General features: G+C 46.5%; 1 protein-coding gene and 1 long non-coding RNA gene across 2 annotated transcripts in view; one reads left to right on the forward strand and one right to left on the reverse strand.

Moving 5' to 3' along the window:
* The first annotated feature begins 1813 nt into the window (after positions 1-1813).
* Positions 1814-17899, forward strand: LOC122458053. The gene is made up of 3 exons (XR_006277872.1): positions 1814-3981; positions 4134-5136; positions 17770-17899. It is a non-coding gene; the product is annotated as an uncharacterized LOC122458053 (long non-coding RNA).
* Positions 7120-20871, reverse strand: part of LOC119863449 — a 30473-nt gene continuing 16721 nt past the window's right edge. Inside the window, 6 exon segments of the mRNA XM_043504936.1 lie at positions 7120-8646; positions 8649-8914; positions 10356-10501; positions 15202-15824; positions 17653-17890; positions 18827-19004. Of these exon segments, the coding sequence (XP_043360871.1) occupies positions 8120-8646; positions 8649-8914; positions 10356-10501; positions 15202-15824; positions 17653-17890; positions 18827-19004 (1978 nt within the window). The 3' untranslated portion in view covers positions 7120-8119.

The raw sequence follows: 20871 nt of genomic DNA on the forward strand, positions 1-20871 counted from the left end.
ATTCTGTCTCTTGCCTGATGTTTGTTAATGTCACCGCTTTTCATCCTGAAGTCCAGCCTGAGGAGTTTTTAATACAGATTCAGCCTGCTACTTTAAAATTGTTTGATTAATATGCAATTCCGGTGCGTTAGCTGGGAAACTGGATCGGCCTCCTCCTTCACAGATCAAGGAGGAGTGAGGATTAAGCTGTGAACATATAGAACCTACCCAGAATATGTATTTGGGATTCTGTTGTGTGGGGACTTGAACACCAAGGTTCTGTCTTTGCTACTTTATATGGCCTCTGTTATTGCGGTACCTGTGTGCCTCACAATCTTTAATGTATTTATTCTCATATGAGATAGAGAAGTGGTATTACTGCCATTTTATAGCTGGAAAACTGAGGTATAAAGACTTTCACTTGCCTAAGATCACACAGTAAGCCTGGGGGAATGGGGAGTTTAAGCCAGGTCTCCTGATTTTTAGGGTCGCACCCTAAACGCTAGACCATGCTTCCTCTCAGAGGCTCTGCAAGCAGCAGAAGTTCAACTCCCTCTCTGACCACGCTCATCCCACCAATATTCTCTGTCTCTTCAGGAGGGATCTTTCCAGTGTGGTGCTCCTGGGGCTAGATAACTAGTAATCCTCCCCTAGGTCTGCAGGTGTCTGGCAGCAGGAAGGGGAACACTGGGTAGCCTCTCTCCCCTAGTAAGATCTTTATTGGCTAAGTATGGGCTGCATTCTTCATTCCAAACGCTTGTCTTGGGTGAGTGGATAGGGTGTAGGAAGCAGCACAGTTTGCTCACCAGCCTGCAGCTGGGAGCACAAAGGAAAATGTTCCTGTTGCTGCAGCTTCTTGAAAGGTCCTGGGGGCAGAAAAGCCCCATAATCTTTACAGCAGTAATGAGGAAACCTCTGGAGTTGTAGCTGCATGCAAAAAACCTTGGGCTTCTCTTCCCTAGCATTTGGTGCCAAAGAAAAGGGTATGTTTCTGCCCCAGAGCTGCATGCGTTGTCTTGCCAGCTGCCACTGGCCTAGGAATAGGGGAAGGTGAAATAAAATTCCCCTGAAAGACTCAGTTTGGGGGAGGGGAGTGGCCTGTAGCTGATGGTCTCTGCTCCAAAGATCATGTAGGTAAGCAGAAGTCACTTAGCCCAGGAGCATGGTGAGAGGCAGTTCTTCCCTTAAGCCTGCAAAAGTATACCAAGGTCAGTCAAGAGTGTTTTTGATGATCTAATTCATGATGCACCTTCAAACAAATCTGTAGGGAAAGTAATAACTCTTATTTGGTCTTGAATACCCTCCTCACTACACACTGTGAGCTGAAAGGGGGAATGAGTCGGAGCAGAGGCACTGGAAAGCCTGACTCAACAGCAACCCTAAGGTATTTTCTGAAGCACTTATGCCAGATTTCAGAGTAGCAGCCGTGTTAGTCTGTATTCGCAAAAAGAAAAGGAGTACTTGTGGCACCTTAGAGACTAACAAATTTATTAGAGCCACAAGTACTCCTTTTCTTTCTACTTATGCCAGAGTGCATCCAGAGAGAGCTCTCCATGCTTGCTTTGGAGACCTGCTCTTCCTGAGGTCGCTCCTCCGCCTCTCCCTTGCCTCAGTATAAAGGGCAGTTCAAGTTGATTGTGTGCAGCATAAAAACAAGCAGTTACTCAGTCCTCGGGGAGGAGTGAAAGTGCTGGCCTAAGCCAATGCTTCCAGCTCTTGTTAAAAGCTTTCAGGACATAGGGGTGAAGTGGCTACAGAAGCCAGAAGGGCTGTCCTGGTTAGTTTCAATGCCATCTGTTGCAGCTAGTAGATTTTAAGTGAATGTGTAGGAAAGTTAGACAATTGTAACTTTTCCCCCCACTGCTCTCACTTCTGATAGACTTGCCCTGAGTTCCCTCTGTGGACAAATAACTTGCCTTCCCCATGCTGCTAAAAGATGGTTCTGCATAGAAGAGCAAAACAGAGGTCTTTTCAGTTGGGAGAGTGACGATGGGCTAGGTACAGTAGCAGGGATGGAAAGTAACTGCATCCGATTCCCCAGGGTATTCGCACAGACTTTGACTCTTAAGGCACCAGTGTATTCCATTTCATTAAGGTGCTGCCTGCAGCTGGATACTGTGGCTTAATAGAGAGCTACAAGAAGAGCTGTCTGGAGACCTGAGCAGCTTGTTGGGCTGGATTTATGGCTGTGGGCAGGCGTGTGGTTTTTGGAAGCAATGAGCCTATTGTGCTGTCTAATATCTTCCCTAGCTTGTGTTCAGTCCCAGGTGCTAATTAATTGAGGGCAGGTGCCTGTAATTGCAGGTTCCCTTGCCTCTCGTATGCTTCTCTCTGCTTATTAAGGACACTTAAAAACTCTTGCACTGGAGGTTTGCTCAGTGACTTGTTGCTGTGTTATTTCCTGAAGCAAAAGATTTCTGACTGAATAAAATAGTAGCACCCTTCCTTTTAAAAGAGCAAATGACAGTGCTAAGGATGGTCCATTTCTGAAAGAACAGACAATATGTTGAATGTTGCTATGCAGATTGCCACACCTCTGAGAAGTCATTTAAAGAGCTTGAGAACAGCTTTGAACACACATTATTTGCATGGTTGACTTGTATTCATCCTGCTCCCTAATACTTATACTAGCTTTTTATCCAGGTTGCTGAAATATTTGTGCTATATTTTTCCCATATCTGTAATCTCCAAAGCTGTGGAGTAAGTCACGCTGCACATAATGCTGAATTAGTTCATACCTCCCTGCAGATGGATGGTCCAGATTTGGCTTTATTAAGTGTCTAGCAAGACTGGGAATCGACTGCCTTGTTAATTGTGATGAGTCTTTCATCTTCTTTATTTTGTGTACTCGCTACATAGAATTGAAATATTCAATACCCCGGAAATTAGTCTATATGCAGATTCCCTTTCAACAGCTGTAAATTAAAAGCAATGAGCAGCTGAGTATACAGAGAATCCATTAAAGGCAAATAATGTTTAAAACATAACTAGACCCTGTCAAGTTAGACAGGCTCTGCAACTGATCTGTTGGTTGATGCAGACTGTTCTAGACAAAGACTTATAGTTCCATGACTTTAAGCTTTTTAGTATAGTGATTCAGTCCTTATATGGTTGTACAGTAACAAGCACATTGTTTCTGCTCAAAAAATAATATCCACGAGTCTACAGTGCATTATTTCTACTCAGTAAATAATAATATACCCATGCTATGTTATTGGGCTTTTTAATGGGAGCCTCCATTTGTCTCGTCTAGAGGGAATGTGCCTGTTTTACTAAGAACTGGGCAGAAGGACTTTTCCCAAGAAATCTAGAAATATCTGGAATCTGACAAATGTTGATATCCAAGCAGTTGTACAGAATAAGATCAACAGGACTTTCACTAGTGGCAGGCCTTGTCTAGTTAAGGTGAAAGCCTCCCTTGAAATGGCTCCTTCTCTCAGTCTTGGAGAACTGAGACACCCCAATTTAAAGACACCCAGTTATTCAAACAGCCACTGTTAAGAACATAAGAACGGCCATACTGGGTTAGCCAATGGTCCAGTATCCTGTCTTCCGACAGTGGCCAATGCCAGGTGCTTCAGAGGGCATGAACAGAACAGGTAATCAGCAAGTGATCCATGCCGTTGCCCATTCCCAGCTTCTGCCATACGGAGGCTAGGGACATCATCCCTGTTGGGTTTGATTTCCAGTTTGCTGTGCAGCAAAATGATCAGATCAGAAAAACTTTTAAAGCCTTACAGGATCTAGAGCTTTTTCCAGCAGTGGAAGCCAAAGCTGTTAGATTTGTTTATAGTGAAATCAAGTATTGGACAGTAGGGAGCTATTAGGATCACTAAACTCATGTCTTTTCTTAAGAGAACTGCCAATGGAGGCAATGAAGTGAAGGAAGAGTCTAACCATTTCCTTCACTGGAGAGAAAATGAACCTGCCAGCATCCTATTGCTTTCTCCTGTGTATGTGGTCTGACAGTTTCAGACTGATTGAGTTGTGGATCTATTGTAGGTACTTGGCACTTCAGAAAAATCTTTAACCAGCCCATGGTGGGCTCAGGCTGCCAGTTTATTTTAAAAAAAACACTCCCATCAAGAAACACATTAAAGAAAAGTACCTAGCAATTCACCAAACATTATGTCTGTTCCTTTGCGAACATACAGATTATTGCCTAACTGAACTTTGAATAATGGAAAGGATCAGGCTACCGTTGAAGAGGAGAAAGGGGCATTCTGCCCAATATCAGTCATCACAATACTATAATTTGCAACCAGCAGCACCGGTTCAGTCTGTTCCCTGCTGCTTTCCACCTGAAGGAGCGAGATGCAAATAATCTTTTCTGCAAAATGAGAAGGAAAGGAGTTAAGGATGGTGTTTGAGAGTAGGACGCTAGCAAATTCTGTTCTATAGCCAGGGCCTTTCCCTTCACATTGCAGCCCTGACTCAAAGGAACTATTGCACTGACTAGCCTTGGTGAAGAAGGGGGCACTGGCATTTCCAGGGCCACAGGCACTCATGTACAGATACCATTGTCATCTGCAAGGACAGAACCCAGGGCGAGCCTCTAGCACTTAAAATGAGAGGTATGTGCACAATCGTCATAGGAGCTGAAGCCACCTTCAGTGCTATCAGCATCTAAAGCTTTGTCCCATAGTGGCAAAAGAGAAGAGGGTCCCAGAGCATAGCCTTGGATTTTTAATGAATTACTGGAAATCACTATCCTGTCATTTGGAAACATTCTACCTTCTATCACCTCAAAACCAAGCCAACCTAATTGCAGCATATATGGAAACTCAGGATTAGAGAAGAGCTATCTTGTCAATTATAAAGCGGGTATTAATGCTACTAGGAGCTATGTTCCCTAGATCATTTCTTCTTTATAGGACTGTCTAATGCAATTGTATCTTTCTTAATATGAAATTAATAACAGCACTAAAACAAGAAACTTTAAAGCTTAATAGTTGGGGTGAGGAAAGAATGGAGAAAACGTATCTGCTCTGTCGTAGGTACCAGCAGCTCCATTGGGTCCACAAGTGAATAAGAAGCACTGAAAGTGGAAGATGTGTCCGCCTATCCTGGGGCATGTTTGGCATGTGTGAGGAGGTCTCAGCAAATCCCCGCCCCCCAAACAAAATAAACCGTGAAAGCAATTCTTGGAGAGCTCAGGTAACTCAGAGCAATGTGTGTGGGTCAACAGAGGATACTATCCTGTAGACAAATATTTCAGCTGTTGTTCTCTGGATCAGGTTTCAGGGTGCAAAGTAACATCTCAGCAGCTGCTGTAGAAATCCTCAGAGCTGGATCATCACTGGTTCTGCAGAATCATTTAGTTCAGCAGTAACCAGACTTTGTAAGACTGAAGGCTGCACTAGCAACTTCTCAGGACCTTGAGGGCTACCTTAATCTGCATATATATTTACATAATTGATCAAAGGATAAATACACAAGTGTATTTTCTTGGGCATGGACCTTCTTGAATGGATTAACAAAAATATCTTGTTGGATGTGTTCAAAGTGCTTGCAACCCCTCCCAGTTAGATTTATCCACACACTTTATAACATACACTCCACTCCATTATTCAAGTCGCTAATGACAATATTGAATAGTACCAGGACAGACTGCTGCAGGATGATACTAGACACATCCTCCCAGTTTGACAGTGAACCATTGATGATGATCCTCTGAATACAGTTTTTCAAACAGTTGCACACCTATCGTATTGTAATTTCATCTACACCACGTTTCCCCAGTTTGCTTTTGAGAATGTCACGTGGGACAGTGTCAAAGCCTTACTAAAGTCCAGACATATTACATTCCCCCTACCCAGTAGGCCAGTAACCCTGTCAAAGAAGGAAACTCGATTGGTCTGGTAAGATTTGTTCTTGACAAAACCATGTTGGCTATTATTTATCACCCTATTATCCTCCAGGTTTGAACAAATAGATTGTTTAATAATTTGTCCAGTATCTTTTAGGTATTGAAGTTAGGCTGACTGGTCTATAATTCACTGTGTCCTTCTTTCCCCCCTTTTAAAAGATAGGTGCTATGTTTGCTCTTCTCTAATCCTATGAGGTTTCATCTGTCATCCATGAGTTCTCAAAGATAATCGCTAATGGTTCAGAGATTGCTTCAGTTCCTTAATACTCTAGGGTGAATTTCATCAGGCCCTGCCAACTTGAATACATCTATCTTATCGAAATATTCTTTAGTTTGTTCTGTTCCCTATTCTACCTTGCGATCCTTCTTCTTTGTTGATTTTAATTGTGTTAATCATCTGGTTACAATTAACATTTTTATTGACAACTGAAGCAAAAAAAGCAATACGCATTTCAGCCTTCTTTCTCTGTGTCATCCTTTATTTGGTCTCCTTCTCCATTAACTAATGGACCTACACTTACCTTCATCTTTCTCTTACTTCTAATGTGTTTATTGAACCTCTTTGCCTTTTATGTTCCTTGCTAGGTGTAATTCATTTTGTGCCTTAGCCTTTTAAATTTTGTCCCTACAAGGATGTGCTATTCTTTTATACTCCTCCTTAGGAATTTGTCCTCATTTCCATTTTTTGTATGATTCTTTTTTGATTTTCAGGTCATTAAAGAGTTCCTGATGGAGCCATGTTAGTGTCTTACTATTCTTCCTCTCTTTCCTCCACATTGGGATAGTTGGCAGTTGTGCCTTTAATACGTCTCTTTAGAAATTGCCAGGTTTCCTGAACTCCTTTTGCCTTTAGAGATCCTTCCAATGGGACCATACTATCAATTCTCTGAGTTTGAGGAAATCTGCTTTTTTTTATGTCCATTTCTTTATTTTGCTCCTCTCTCTTTCCTTTCCTTAGAATTACAAACTCTATCATTTTGTGGTCAGTTTCACCAAAGCTGCCTTCCACCTTCATATTCTCAATCAGTTCCTCCCTATTAGTCAGAATCAATCTAAAATAGTCCTTCCCAGTGTCAGAGTCTACACTGATGTCAGGTTGTCTCGTAAGGATTAGGGGAACATGGCTACTGAGCCAGAGAAGGTGTGTGTTACACGAACTACATTTCCCTAAACCCATGTGGACTCTTTTTGTTTACCTTCATGCCATCTGCAATCAATGAAATTCTAACCCTAGAAAACAAGTGGTCCCAAAAATAAGCAAAACACCCATCTAGAGTCATTGAAACATAATTAAAACATTTTATGTTGTTAAACTACAGTACAATGTAAACTGTTTCTTTTTTAAACTTTTGAAATACACTAGATTGCATCTTTAATAATCACAAACTTTAAGTTCACTAGAAGTGGTAACAGACGCTTATTTACAGACCCACAGTTCTGAAATATTTCAAATGTATCATTATTTTCCAGTCTTTCTGGATGTCTTTAAGCCAGTTTAAAAACCTGATGATTTTAAATGTAGGGGATATTGCCCTTCCTCAGTGTTCTACAGGTATTTAGGGGGAAGAGAGAGCTGTGTAAATGTCTTCTGCTTTTTGGGTTTGTTACATGCATACAATGCTGATTAAAACTGAGCAAATCTGCATCTACTTTGTTTGGTTTAAAGATGAGAGATTGATTCCCTCCCGCCGCGCCCCCCCCCCAACATATTTCATTGAACTTATCAGGAATCAGATAATGAAATATATTTCTTGGGAGAGAGGGTAGAAACCAGTAAAACGAGGAGACTTATCCTGTCCAAACTTCCTCCTTCATTTAATAATACTGCACCTAGCTTTGATCTTGGCTATTTATCGCTGATGAAATATGTGCAACGACACCTTACTCATGATCAAGATCAGCTCTTCAGCACAGCCATGTAATATCGAGCACCTGACACCATTAGCTCTCAGTGCAATATTAACAACCGAAGCTCATTATTTTCTTTCCAGAGACCTGCTCCTCATAACAAGCCTTATCATAATAGGTAAGTGAGTCACAAATAGCATGTAAGTCCTTCCTGCTGAAATCCAAGGTGAGGGTGCAACAGCTGGTTGCAACGCTGCAAGTAAATTATCACCCTCATTGGGCCAGACTCATTCCTGGTGTAACTGCACAGTTGTTGATGGAGTTACACCAGTAGTGAATTCAACCCATTTTGTCTAGTGATGGTTCTGTGCAGGTCTCACTGGCTTAGCCCAGTCTTTTCCAACAGGAATCTCTCCCTAGATTTCAAGACCTGTTATGGGATGTGCTTATCATGATGTTGGGCAGAGCGTTCCGCCGCTTCTTCCAGGAGCCCAGCTCCCTCGAGTACCTCCTGATCTGCCGGAACCAGTGGTGAGTCCGTGCCCTGTCGCCATCCCGGAACACGAACGCCTCCCGCCGGATCTCCATGAGTTCAAAAGTATCACTGCAGTCGGGGTCTGCAGAGACGACGCAGTTACTCAGCCTCAGGGGCTCCCTGAGCAAACTGAACTTCCCATTGTTTTTGTCCCTGATCAATACCAGGACTGCATCTTTCACGGGTCCGAGCTCTGTAGCCTCGAGGCTAGACTCAGACACTCGCTTTATGTTGACCATGAGCAGCACCTGCATGTTCTGAAATTTCAAAGCCTTGCTGCCCTTCTTCACCCACTGGCCATCGGGCGGCTGGGCAAGCTGCAGGAGCCCTTCCATCACAAAGCGTGTTTCCTCCCGCAGCCAGCCCACGGTTTTGATGGCAGTTTCCCTCATCTCAATGTTGATGACTTCCCTGTCTTCTTGCTGTCTTGGCGGAAGGAGCGCAGGGTCCCACGAATTCCCCTCCTGCTTGTTTTCATGTTGATGTGCTCCAGGTGGGACTCAATGCGGCTCTTGGCTTCCCGCAGGCTGCCATGATCCGGGTGGTACTCAATGGTGGCTTTGATGATCCTGCTGAGTAGAAGCGGGTACTTGGTGACTCTCTGCAAGGGAGCCATCAGGAGGATCTCAGATTCATGCGCCGAAGCAACCGTGTTGTCATTCTGGGAAACATTGAGGAATATTCTGCAGGGATTTAAAAAGGGAATAAACTCAGGGTTGGTTATTCTGCTAGCAGACAATGAAAATAAAATGCAAATGAAGGGGTTTCAGGATGCTGGTATTGAACCCATCTCCTTAGGAGGCACCCTTAGCTACTGTGCGAACCACCAGCCCAGTCTTACAGCCGAAGTGCTAAAGGCCTACAAGCCCACAGCAGCACGCCCAGGCCCGACTGGATGATCAGGCAGCACCCTCATTGGGTACCTTGACTACATAAAGGCCCGAAGAGGAAGAGGAAGCTTTCTGAGCAACAGACCACTGCTTCACCCGACTCTGCCTTGCCACCTCGCCCTTCCTCAACCCATTAATCTGGCCCCTTGCATCGGATCTTCCAGATACTGACCCCTCCAAGAACTCTGACGTTTGCCCGAGACTGCCTCCAACACAGATTGCTCCGAGCACCCGTGCACACCTGACTACTGGTCTGGATTGCCCCTAGCCCATTCGGCATTACAAAAGGTGTGATGCTGAAAGGAGTTGAACACTTGTGATTCCCATTGGCTTTCACAGGTTTCAGGTGCTCGACATTTCCTAAGATCAGGCTTGTTACCAGCACCAGAGGAATACACCACGTTATGGGATGGATCACATCCCTTTATAACAGTTCCCCACCAAAGGATTTTAAAGCGTTTAGGGCCACATCCTCAGCTGGAGTGAACTGGTCTAGCCTCACTGGCTTCCATACAGTGGCACCAATTTACATCAGATAATAATTATAGAAATGCAGGGCTGGAAAGGACCTCAAGAGATCATCTAGACCATCACCCTGCATTGCTGAGGCAGGATTAGGTATACAGGACCCTCTACTACTAATACCTAGCTCTTACACAGTGATGTTCATCAGTAGATCTCAAAGCACTTTGCAAAGGAGGTCAGTATCATTATCCCCATTTTACAGATGGGGAATCCGAGGCACAGAGCAGTGAAGTGACTTACTCAAGGTCACCCAGCAGCAGACCTGGGAATAGAACCCAGGGCTCCTGATTCTAACGCACATGCTCTGCATACAAGGCCATACTGCCTCACACTGAGGAGTTCACTCTTCCAGTGGAAAATCTGGCACAGGTCAGAAGTGACTGAGAGTCGTTCTCATCTGTGGACTGTTTGATGACCCGTATGAAATGAGTTTGGTGGGTCTCAGTCCAGTTCTGAGTGGACAAGCATTGGTATCACAAAATCCGTGTGGGCTACCTCAGCAGAAAGGCTAGACCTAATTGGCTAAGGAGGGTGAATTACCCTCTCACTCCTAGAGGGGGTCGCATCAGGCCAGGATTGACACACCTTGGAAAGCCTGAACTTCCCCTTTCCCACATAGATGGCTTCAGTTTCCAGGCTTCGGGGTTGGTGCTGTTCTGGATCTCTCCGGTCCCCATAGCCCATGACAGACACTCTCAGCCAATCTTACCTGAGTAGTTCTTTCTCCTTCTCCAGGGCATTGAGCATGTTCACTGAAGAAGACTGCTGAAGACAGTAGGTCTGAAAGGCTGGCAGCATATTGACAAACTCCAGAAAGATCTCGCCAATGCACACCGTCATCAGGTCCTCGTCATCCTGCAAATGCACAACCCAGTAGCCACTGCAGTCAGTCGAGGAGAGACGGGGGCTCATCTGGGGTGATCCGAAACCATGGGCCCAATCCTGGGAATGCTTCCTGCTGGGCACAGCACTTACTACGCTAAGCAATCCCACTGTGTTCAGGGTAGTACACACTACGCCTGGTAGTGTCAGCATGAAAAGAGTCTGTGGACCAGATTTGCAAAGGAGCTCAGCTCACTGAAGTTTGAACCTCAGGACCCCCCCGCCCTAACTTCACATCAGTGCATTCGGGCCCAAATCCATCCTGATCTGTACTCGCTGAACTCAATGACAGGACTACATTGCCTTCATGGGAGTTCTGCCTGACCACAGGGCTTGGCCCTATAAATGAAAGGAGGCGAAGTTGATTGATTGAGCTAGCGAGGAGCTAATGTAATCCAAACCATCCTTCCCACTTTTTCATTCAAGGATCTCAATGCGCTTTACAAATGGGGATTAATGTCCCCGTTTTCAGAGATAGGGAAACTGAGCTGCAAAGGCTAAAGCTCAGATCCTCAAAGGCATTTAGACTCCTACCCATTGATGTCAATGGGAGTTAGGCACCAAACTACCTTTGCGGATCTGGGCCTAAGTAACTCACCCAAGGTCACACAGCCTGTCAGTGGCAGAGCAGAGAATGGCACTCTGATCTCCTAAATCCCATACTCTGGTGCTGCTCCCTGAGCTGAACTGCTTTCCTCCAATTACTGCTGACAGCACCTTCAATGTAGGTGATAGAGAGCAGCCTGCAGAGCTGTCAGGCTGCTTGTTAGGTTCTTTGGACTTGCCAGAATTTGTCAGCTTAATGGATTTTTTTTTGCCAGGGCAGTGGCCCATCAGGAGCCCCCTCCCATCTAGCTGGGATCCCCCTTCCCAAGGGCAGGCATGTCATGAACCCCTGAAACCTGTTAATGAACTCGCCAGAGGTCCAAATCTACCTGCAGGGGAACTTATCCCCATATTTCTTGGAAACTTGCCCAATTCTCTCCTGGTGAAGGGATTCCCCTCACTCTATTCCCCTTTATGCTCTGTGCCACAGTTATCCTTTCCTGGTGAAGAGTCTCCATTCAGGGCTCCTTCTAGAGCCCATCCCCATCCCCTGTCTTAGGGCGACCTGTCTGGTTCCAGGGGCTGGCAGTGGAACATAGAATCATAGAAGATTAGGCTTGGAAGAGACCTCAGGAGGTCATCTAGTCCAACCCCCTGCTCAAAGCACGACCAATCCCCAAAAATAAATCATCCCAGCCAGGGCTTTGTCAAGCCGGCTTACAAACCTCTAAGGAAGGAGATTCCACCATCTCCTTAGGTAACGCATTCCAGTGCTTCACCACCCTCCTAGTGAAATAGTGTTTCCTGATATCCAACCTAGACCTCCCCACTGCAACTTGAAACCATTGCTCCCTGTTCTGTCATGGGAACTTTCCCCCTCTAGGTGGCTGGCTCGAATGCAGCTCAAGTGAACACAGTCCCCATCTGAAAGCGGCTAGGTGACCTATAGGAAATGAAGAGCTGATCTTGGTCTCCTCCCCAGTGTATCACTTAAACAGGTCAGCGCCAGTGGAGACCAATGATGGAATTGGCTGGCTGATATGGATTACACCCCTGCAGGTCAGGGTGAGGCGGTGTGTGGGGATGGTGTAGGCAAGCTTGCATGACTGCACTGGTCTGTGGACAAACAAGGTCTTCAGCATGTAGGGCTATCAATGCAACAGGGGTTACTGTGGAGCCGTGCAAAGCACCCTCTCCTGCCACGGGCTGGTGGCACTGCCCTGCCACCACTGGCTTAGACCGCAAAAGCTAGGCTCTGAGCGTTCTCCCCAGCGGAGTGATCCAGAGCCACTACTGCCGGCGGGTCTGCCACGAAGAATTGCCAGCGCGGCCTGACACCAGGGCTCGTACATGACACAGGCAGCGTTCGAGAAAAAATGGACAGAAGGGAAGGGTAACTCAGCTACAGATTAGGGATTGCCTTGCCTTTGTTCTGAGCTATCGGGGCGGGCTGGTGCACCAGGGTGCTTTTAATGGCTCCCCTCTGGACTAGACAGGACTCTGCGATGCTTTGTAAAAATAAATTTCACAGTAAATTCCTGTTTTCTTTCCATGCATGTAATAAAATAAGCTACATAATAAGATTATGGTGCCAGGTAAGGCCACTGGTTTTGCTTAGGGGGTTGCGTAGCAAGCCGCCTGGAGTTAGTGCTCTGGTGCTATCGTTAGAAATGTAATAATTCTGTAGCCTTTTAGTGCAGGAATACATTGCGGTTGCAAAGAGGGCTGCAGACAAGGAAGACAGAGGCAGTCAGAGGGAGAGGGACTAGCAAAACAAACAACAGCTGCTTTCAGTGTTCATCTGCTCCAGAAATTGTTGAAGGGCAATTCTGACCTTGGCACATGTCTGTCCTTCTTGTGCAAGACACTAGGAAGCTGATGCCAGGGCTGCTGTGTTGTCAAGGTCATTGCAATTAAAGATATGCATGTGGCATGGTCTGCTCTGTGTGTTTGTGTGTGTGTTTCTCCAAAGTACAAAAACTTCTGGCTTGATATTGCAGCTAATGGATTGTGTTCCCTTCGAAGAAAGTGGGAAGTCTGAGCTTGTCACCTGTACACCCCTGCTGGCCTAGGCTTATGGTTTGCCCTGCCACAGAATCTCTGTATCAGTGGGATGGGTATCTTGGGAAAGTACCCCTGCAGCCAAGTGGTCGTGATTGCATTGTGTAATGCTGTGGGTTATAGTCAGATGAGGTGGTTGTCATACAATGCTGCACATTAAAGGTGACTGGCAAACTGTTTTTACAAAATGTCCTCAGCTGTAAGCAATGTTTGCTGAAAGCCCCCGGCAGCCAGGCTAAAAGGGGAATTCGGCATATCACAGGGCTAGCTTTGACTCTGTTACACTGATGTAAATCTGGGGTTAACTCCACAGCTTTTGGTATTCCAGATTTGCAGTTGCATAACTGATCATAATCTGGCCCGGATGGTTTCAAGTGGGGTTCTCTACTGAAAATTGACTATGTAAAAATGGCACCTTCTGACTTAACAGATCTTCTCCTGGGATTTTGGTATCATATCCGCAACTTTTTTAGTGGTTTTTACTGTTAGCCTGGCAGGGCCAACATGGCTAAGGGCGTATGAGCTGGAGTCTGTTCCTTCTGGTGAATCAACAACTCTGGGTACCAAATTCTGATCAGTTTCTCTGTGTGGCTAATGGATAGAGCTGGTCAAAACATTTGTCATGGACAGTTTTCCACTGGAAAATGGTGTTTTGTAGAAGTCAAAATGTTTTGCAGGAAATTTTCAGTGAAAAAAATGTCAAATGATTGGAATTGAAATGGAGTATTTTTCCACAGGACAGAAATTCTGTTTTCCATCAGCTCTACTAATGGGGTTTCACATGCATAGATAAGAGTATAATCTAGCTTGAAGAATCTTGATTGGTGATGGTATATTAGAAGAAAAAATCCCACTTTGACTCCCCAATCCAAGGCTGAGTTTGCAGAGCTGATAATTTACAAGGAACATCTTTTTACGTGTAAACTGAGCACCTGTGATCAAGAGACAATAAAGATGGTGCCCCATGATGTCAGTTTTACTGTCCCCTTTGAGCGCAGAACCACACTTTCAAATGCCCCTTTTGTCCTTTCTGATCCCAGACTCATTTACTCGGCTCTGCCCCATCTTCAATGTGGCTGGCAAAGTGACACTGGCTGCGGGACCCCACTGGAGCCAACCTGTAGTTGGTCAGGAAGTTGTTTTGGTTTTCAGACACGATGTGGTTTTGCAAAGGTTTCATTTTTTTCATTTGAGACACCTTGCCAAAGCACGTAACTTATTGACCCCCTGAACACTGGTCCTGTGCTCCAGCAGACTTCTATGCTCATGGATTATTGCCAGCCGTCTACACGTTGGGGCTTCATACCATAGTGGGAGTGAGTGGTTTGATTGGAGTTGGACATTGTGGGACCTATGCACATTATGCCAACTTTGGAGGGTCCTCCTATGCCTGGATGATCCTCCCACGGCTGGCTGCACTCCTGGTGGCCCCATTCTCTAATATAATTTTTGTATCACATGCTACTTCCAAAGTGACTGTTCTCACCATTTGAGGTTGCTGCCTGTTTACAAGGTAATATTATGTGGATGGTTAGGTGAAACCTCATTGAAGCGGGTTGGTGTATCAGCTGCCCTTCATTCAGGATAAATGTAAGAAGCAATTCAGCTCCTTGATGGAATAGACAATTGAAAAAGTAAGAGCCACCACGCAAAGCACAGATCACCATGCAAGTCTGGTCAGGAATCTGAGCTATGTTGGTGGAGGGGTTTGACTGGGGGACGGATGCAAAAGCGGGAGGTTTGGTACTGTTTGATGGAGTTGTGTGCATGAGAAAGAGAAGCAGGAGAAACACCACAGAAGCAGCCAGAGGAGGCATCAAGGAAGCCCCAGAGAAGCACTTGTAGCATGACCCTGAGAAAAAGCTAAGGGAGAGAGACTTTTGGACAGAGTGCTGACGGGTAAGAGGCAGAGAACTGGGAAACAGAACCCATGAGCCCTATTCTCAGCCCCCCTGCCCTAACCACCAGGCAATGCTGCCCCTCAGTTAGTGCGATGATGTGGCCCTATGACTGACCCAGCCACTGTTGCTATGGGCAGAAAGCACAGTGGAGTGCAGGGACTTTACCTGATCAAAGGCCTGGTCAATTTCTTCTTGGAGATACTCCAGAAAATTTTCATTGAGGTCAATCAGCTCCTGGATATTGCTGAACACCACTAGCAGCTGTTCCCGTGTCAGCAGCCCAGCCGACTGCATCGGGAGGTAGAACTCCTCCCTGATGATCCGCAGGTCCTCGCCGTAGCTGGCTTCTGTGTGGACGAACTCCAGGATCGACTCCTTTCGCTCCATCCTGCGCTTCTGGCACTTCACACACAGGTTGGCTCTTCTCTTGTTCTGGTTCTGTGCTTCTGTCTCCACTGGGAAATCTCTCTCACCGCAGTCTGTGCAGGGCCGGTGTGCTTCCCAGGCCTGCAAAGAAGTCAGTGTTTCAGAGGCCCTGTTTTTCCACTTCCTGGCCAATGCTTGGCCGATGCCACTATCCGCCCTCTCCACCTCCGCTGATCTGGTTCTGGTTGTGCCACCGGCCTCAGCATCGTCCCTTTCGTCGGTTACACCAACAATGCCGCTGTCAGCGCTCAGGCTGCTGACGTTGCTCCAGCGGTGCTTGGATCGCAGGGAGCTGCGCAGGGAATGGGTGTTCTCGTCAAAGCTGCAGCCGTAGGGGATGTTGGCTTTAGCCATCACCGGACCTGAGCAAAGCACAGACACGAACGAAGCTCAGGACGTGCACTGCTGACTGGGAAGAGCTCACTCAACAGACTCCGAGCTGGGGGCAGCCATGGGAGCTAGGAGCCTAAGGGAAAGGATAAGGGGAAAACAGGGCTTCAAGTTGTCTCCCACCCTTCTTCTGCTGATAGATGGAGAAGGCAGTGTGGAGCCCCTCCACCAGTCCCACTGCTAAGGGGGCTTGAGCCAGCCTGTGAGTGCCTGTGTCAGTGAACTCTGAAAACACACAGCCCTAATCCACCGCTCACTTGCCTTCTGCGCAAGTCAGCTCTGACTTCAGACTCTGCAACTTACTGAAATCGGACCAGATCCTCAGTGGGTGCAACTCAGTAGTTGATGGAGCCACTCCCATGTACACCAACTGGGGATGTGACCCTTACAATGGACCTTTAAAAAAATCATTTGTCCACCAGGGATTCAAGCTGGAACTGGAGCACGGACATTGCTGCGCTTTGTGTTGTTAGATAAAATGGCTTGTGCTCTCTCCCTACGATTTATTCTGCAGTGCTCAGTATGATGCCTTGTGCCAGGCAAATAATACATCCTTCTGCCCCCAGGGATTGATGTTTCAAGGCCGTAATCTGGTATGGCTAAAAAATCTGGTAATCTGGTATGGCAGTGATGGGGGATGGGGTTATTTAGAACATAGACCTAGAGGGAGCCAGTTGCCAGATGAACCTTTGAGTGCAGGAACCCCTCTATCTGTTATGAATCCCAGAAAATATCTGGTGGGGGGAGGGGGTAAACCCCAGAGGAGTCCAGAAAGGGTTAATGGGCTGCTGGGGGCCCAATCCACCCTACCTTGTGACCCAGGAAGCAGGTGTCAAGCTTTGTGGGAGGGGCTAAAAAGAGAGAGCCCAGCTCGCAGACCTGGGGCTCTTGTTGTGGGTGGGCAGGATGGCTGGGGACAGCCCCTGTCAGGCCACCCCGAGGGAAGGGAAGAGTTCATTGCTGTGTGTTTATTGCGGCATTTGGGGGCCCAGAACTGGTAGGGGCCTAGCTGGGGGGGGGCTGAGCCACCTAAGCCTGGAAGATGCTGGAGGGGGCAGCAGAAGCTTAGGAGGGGAACAGAGCCGGAGGGCATGCGGCTACACACCAGTTAGCTCATCTTATCCCTGTCCCCCACGCTCTTCAGGACATTTCCAGGCGTTATAGTTCAGGGACTTTGGGCTGAATCTCCTCTCACTTACGCCAGTGCAAATTTGGAGTCCAGTGGGACCAATCCATCCCTGTGCCACCGCTTGGACTCAGGCATGGTGAGTTTATGCCATCTTTGTGCCTCCCATATGCGGGGGCCGCCAGAAGCCAGTTTGATCCCTTCTGGAGATTAGAGCAGGGGTTGCCCTAACTTGAGCCCAGCTGTCTGCAGCCGCTGTTGGCCCTTGGGGCAGCCCAGGAATAGCCAGGGCATAGGAAAGCCTGGCCATGTCCCCCTCCTGCTAGGAATACTCCCCGCATGCCTCCATGAGGGGATCCTGTGGGGGTGGTGCAGAAATGGCTATGTCAGTTCCCATGGTTGCTAGGGCCTCCTCCTACCACTCTGGGGTTAGCCCAGATTATACCAGCGTAACCAATCAAACTACATTGATACAAGCCCCTGGACCAGATTCTGAATTTATTTACACCACTATAAGCCCAGAACAACTCCACTGAAGTCAGTGGTGTTACTCCAGATTTCCATCAGTATAAATGAGATCAGGATCTGATTCATAGCCACTGAATTCTAAACTGTCCTTGTCGAGGGAGCAGAATCTCCTGTTACAATTAAACTAAGGAAGGACACGGACAGACCATCCAGGCCCGTGCAGGAATCGGTGCAGGTACCAGGGTCTCTCTCCTGGCGCCGCTTCTGTGCGTGTTGCCGGGCTGCTGCCGCTATCTTCAGCTCCAGCTGTTTCCTCTTCACAGCATCTGTTGGCATCGGGTCACTGAAATGAGGCCGCAGACGGCACTCCCGCTGGGCCTTGATACAGTCCGCAGTCTCCTGGGCGAGGTCAGAGCTGGATCTGCGGCAGCTCAGGCTGGAATTCTGCAACAAAGGCAGGTGGTGTTAGGGCGGGGGCCGGGAAGTATTTAAAAGCTTTGTCAGAACCAAAAGCAGTGATGGAGCCAGCCTGGGAGCTCTGCAGGCTGCTGGGTGCCATGACAGAGTCTGATCCTGCTGTGACTGAAGTCAATGGCAAAACTCCTACTCATGGGGGCAGGCTGTGTGGTCTTGGGCAACCGCATGGGAGTCAGGAGTCCTGGGTTCTAAACCCAGCTCTGTTGTGGAATCATGGGCAGATGACTTCACCTCTGTTTCGTCTTCTGCTCTCTAGGGCAGGGGCTTTCTTTCTCTAGGTTTGTACAATGGGGTCCTGATCTAGGCACTACTGTAAAACAAACAACAGTATCAAGAGAAGTAAGACTGAGCCCATTGTCTCTTCCATTCTCAGATGGATTGGCATTACCAGTCACTAAACAGTTCAATGCTGCTGTTTCAGACACATTTTTAAAAACTAAACCTAACTGTTGAAAAGAGCGCGAATATACGATCAGTTGGTTACACAGCGAGCGTCTGTGCTGGGTAGGGGTGGGTGGAATGAAGTCCTTATGGGGTTCTTGGGGGTTATTTTGGAAGTTACACACACACCAAGTGGTGCTCCAATCCCAGCGAGCCAGGAGTGGCCTGTACAGGGATGAGGGAAGAACTAGCCCCTATTACACTAAAACTTTCCAGGAAAAAAACAGTGAATTAAAAATAATGCAACAGAAAAACTTGACTTAACAAAACTGACTTGATTCACAGATTTCCTTTCTACATCCATTCCTGGGATCAAAAATCAGCCTGTTCATATGCCCCTGATCTTTCCGAACACTCTAACTAACACGGCTGCTACTCTGAAATCTAACTAATTAAACACTAATGGTGGTTAGTGCCTGGCAAAAGCCACCTGCCTGGGGTGAAATGGGAATTTTTCCTTACGTTTCCTGCAGGTTGAGTGTCACTAGGTGTCTCATTATTTGGCTTGGTCTTCCAGGTCCGTGTTGCCATGGAAATTACTGTAGACTGATGACCGTCCTCCTCTGGAGAAGAGAGATCAGCTTTACTAGGGTCACATGATCCCATGGATGGGGACTCTGCAGCAGTCTCAGCATTGCAGCTGCAAGGGAAGGAGCAGAAGCCAATCAACATCATATACATGCCAAGGTGCAGCCATCACTAGGAGTTAGGAGATGATCTGAAATTCTTGACAGAGATGGGTTTGGGCAGGGTCCCCAGGTCTGAGCAGCACCCATCCGTTCAGAGAAGGATCCAGACTGGAAGGCTTCAGTCCATTCCTTGTTTTAATAATACACTTGTGTGTGGTTTAAGGAATCTAAAATCAGCTCAGATCTGGTGATTATAGTTACAGCAGTGGCTATAAAACTATAAAACCTGTCCCAGAGGGATTCTGTAGTGCCTGGCACTGCTTTGAACTCATTTTTTAAAAACGTACTCAATTTAAATGGACCGTGTCTCTAATAAAACAAGTTATTTCCAGGGAAGATGGGAACAGGGTTTGGTGCAATATTGATAGCTTAGCCAATCAATGGGTGAAGAATAAGAGGGAAACGATCACGAGGATACTGACTCGCCTTCTGCTTTGGGTTTACATCACAAAGAAATCTGTTAGGAGGAAGTTTCATTTCCCTTGATTCAAATTCCTTTAACAAGAAGGGCTGTCAAGACTGTATACAGACGACCTTGGTGTAACTGACCAGAGTGATGCAGGGGACTGGAATATAATCAGCCTTTGTGACTAACCAATACCTAGTATAATGACTGATTCTTCTTTACATAGCTTTTTACTCCTAGGCTACCACTGATGCCTGACAGCTGCTAAACTGTAGCTCCCAGTACTGTCACATATTGAGGTATATAGACACTCCCTTTATAACTAGGGATAGGTGAACTGGCTCAACTACAGTGAATGAGCACAGACCCCAAACTGAATCTGATTCAGATAAAGTGAGAACAGACCCAAATCTTCCCCCAAACTCAGACTGAATCTCTTATTAGGCTTGAAAAAGTTGGTTAACTTTTCAAATTAATATTTTCATTTTCACACACTTCTATGCTTCTAGATCCCAGCTGAGACTAGCAGAGGATTTGCACAATTAGAGTCTGATTGCGATTGTATACAACGCCAATGTCACCGTGCAATGCTAGCAGAAGGCTGGGAATCAGGACCCCCTGTGTTCTATTTCTGGCTCTTCCAGTGCCCTGCTATGTGGGTCTTGTTATGCCACATCACTCTTTATGCCTCTATTGTCTCTGTAGAATGGGAATAACAAAATTATGACTGCTGTTTGTGTTACAGAGACATCTAGAATCCACTACTGAGATCAGAGACCCACTGTGCTAGGAATTGCATAAACATGAAGTAAGAGACTGTCCCTGCCCCAATCTAAATATACAAAGAGTGGGAGGGGAAACTGAGGCCCAAGGTGGTGAACTGTCTTGCCCAAGACCACACAGCAGCAGAACCAGGAAGAGAACCCAGGTCTCCTGATTCCCCATGCACTGCCTTAGGCACAAGACCATACAGACCTAATTTGCAAGGAAGTGATCATTCATTTATATTTGTATAGTGCTTTGAGCTTTTCTTATGACATGTGCTATCCGCTCTAAGAGCAGAGATTTATTACTAAAAGTGAAGACATGGAGGCACTTCTCTGGGAATGATGTTTGGGGAGCTCACTCACAGTGTTAGTTTTTGTGGCTTTTATATATTTTGTTGACTCTTCTAAACATTTCCAAAGGCGACCCTCCCTGGGAAATGGGAGCCAGTTGTGTCCAGGTGGTTTTGAAAAGGAAAGAGTGGAAAAAATAGACTATTTTAGAGTCAAGAAATTAAATCTGCACTAGGGTTGGTCAGTTACAGGTAAAACAGGTAAGAAAAGCTAGGATTCCTACAGCAGTGTCCGTGCTGTGTGAATGGAGCTTTCTTTAGACCTGCTTTGTGCGCCAAAGAGATTATTGCAGTG

The sequence above is a fragment of the Dermochelys coriacea genome, chromosome 11 (genome assembly GCF_009764565.3).
Source record: "Dermochelys coriacea isolate rDerCor1 chromosome 11, rDerCor1.pri.v4, whole genome shotgun sequence".
Taxonomy (NCBI): Eukaryota; Metazoa; Chordata; order Testudines; family Dermochelyidae; genus Dermochelys; species Dermochelys coriacea.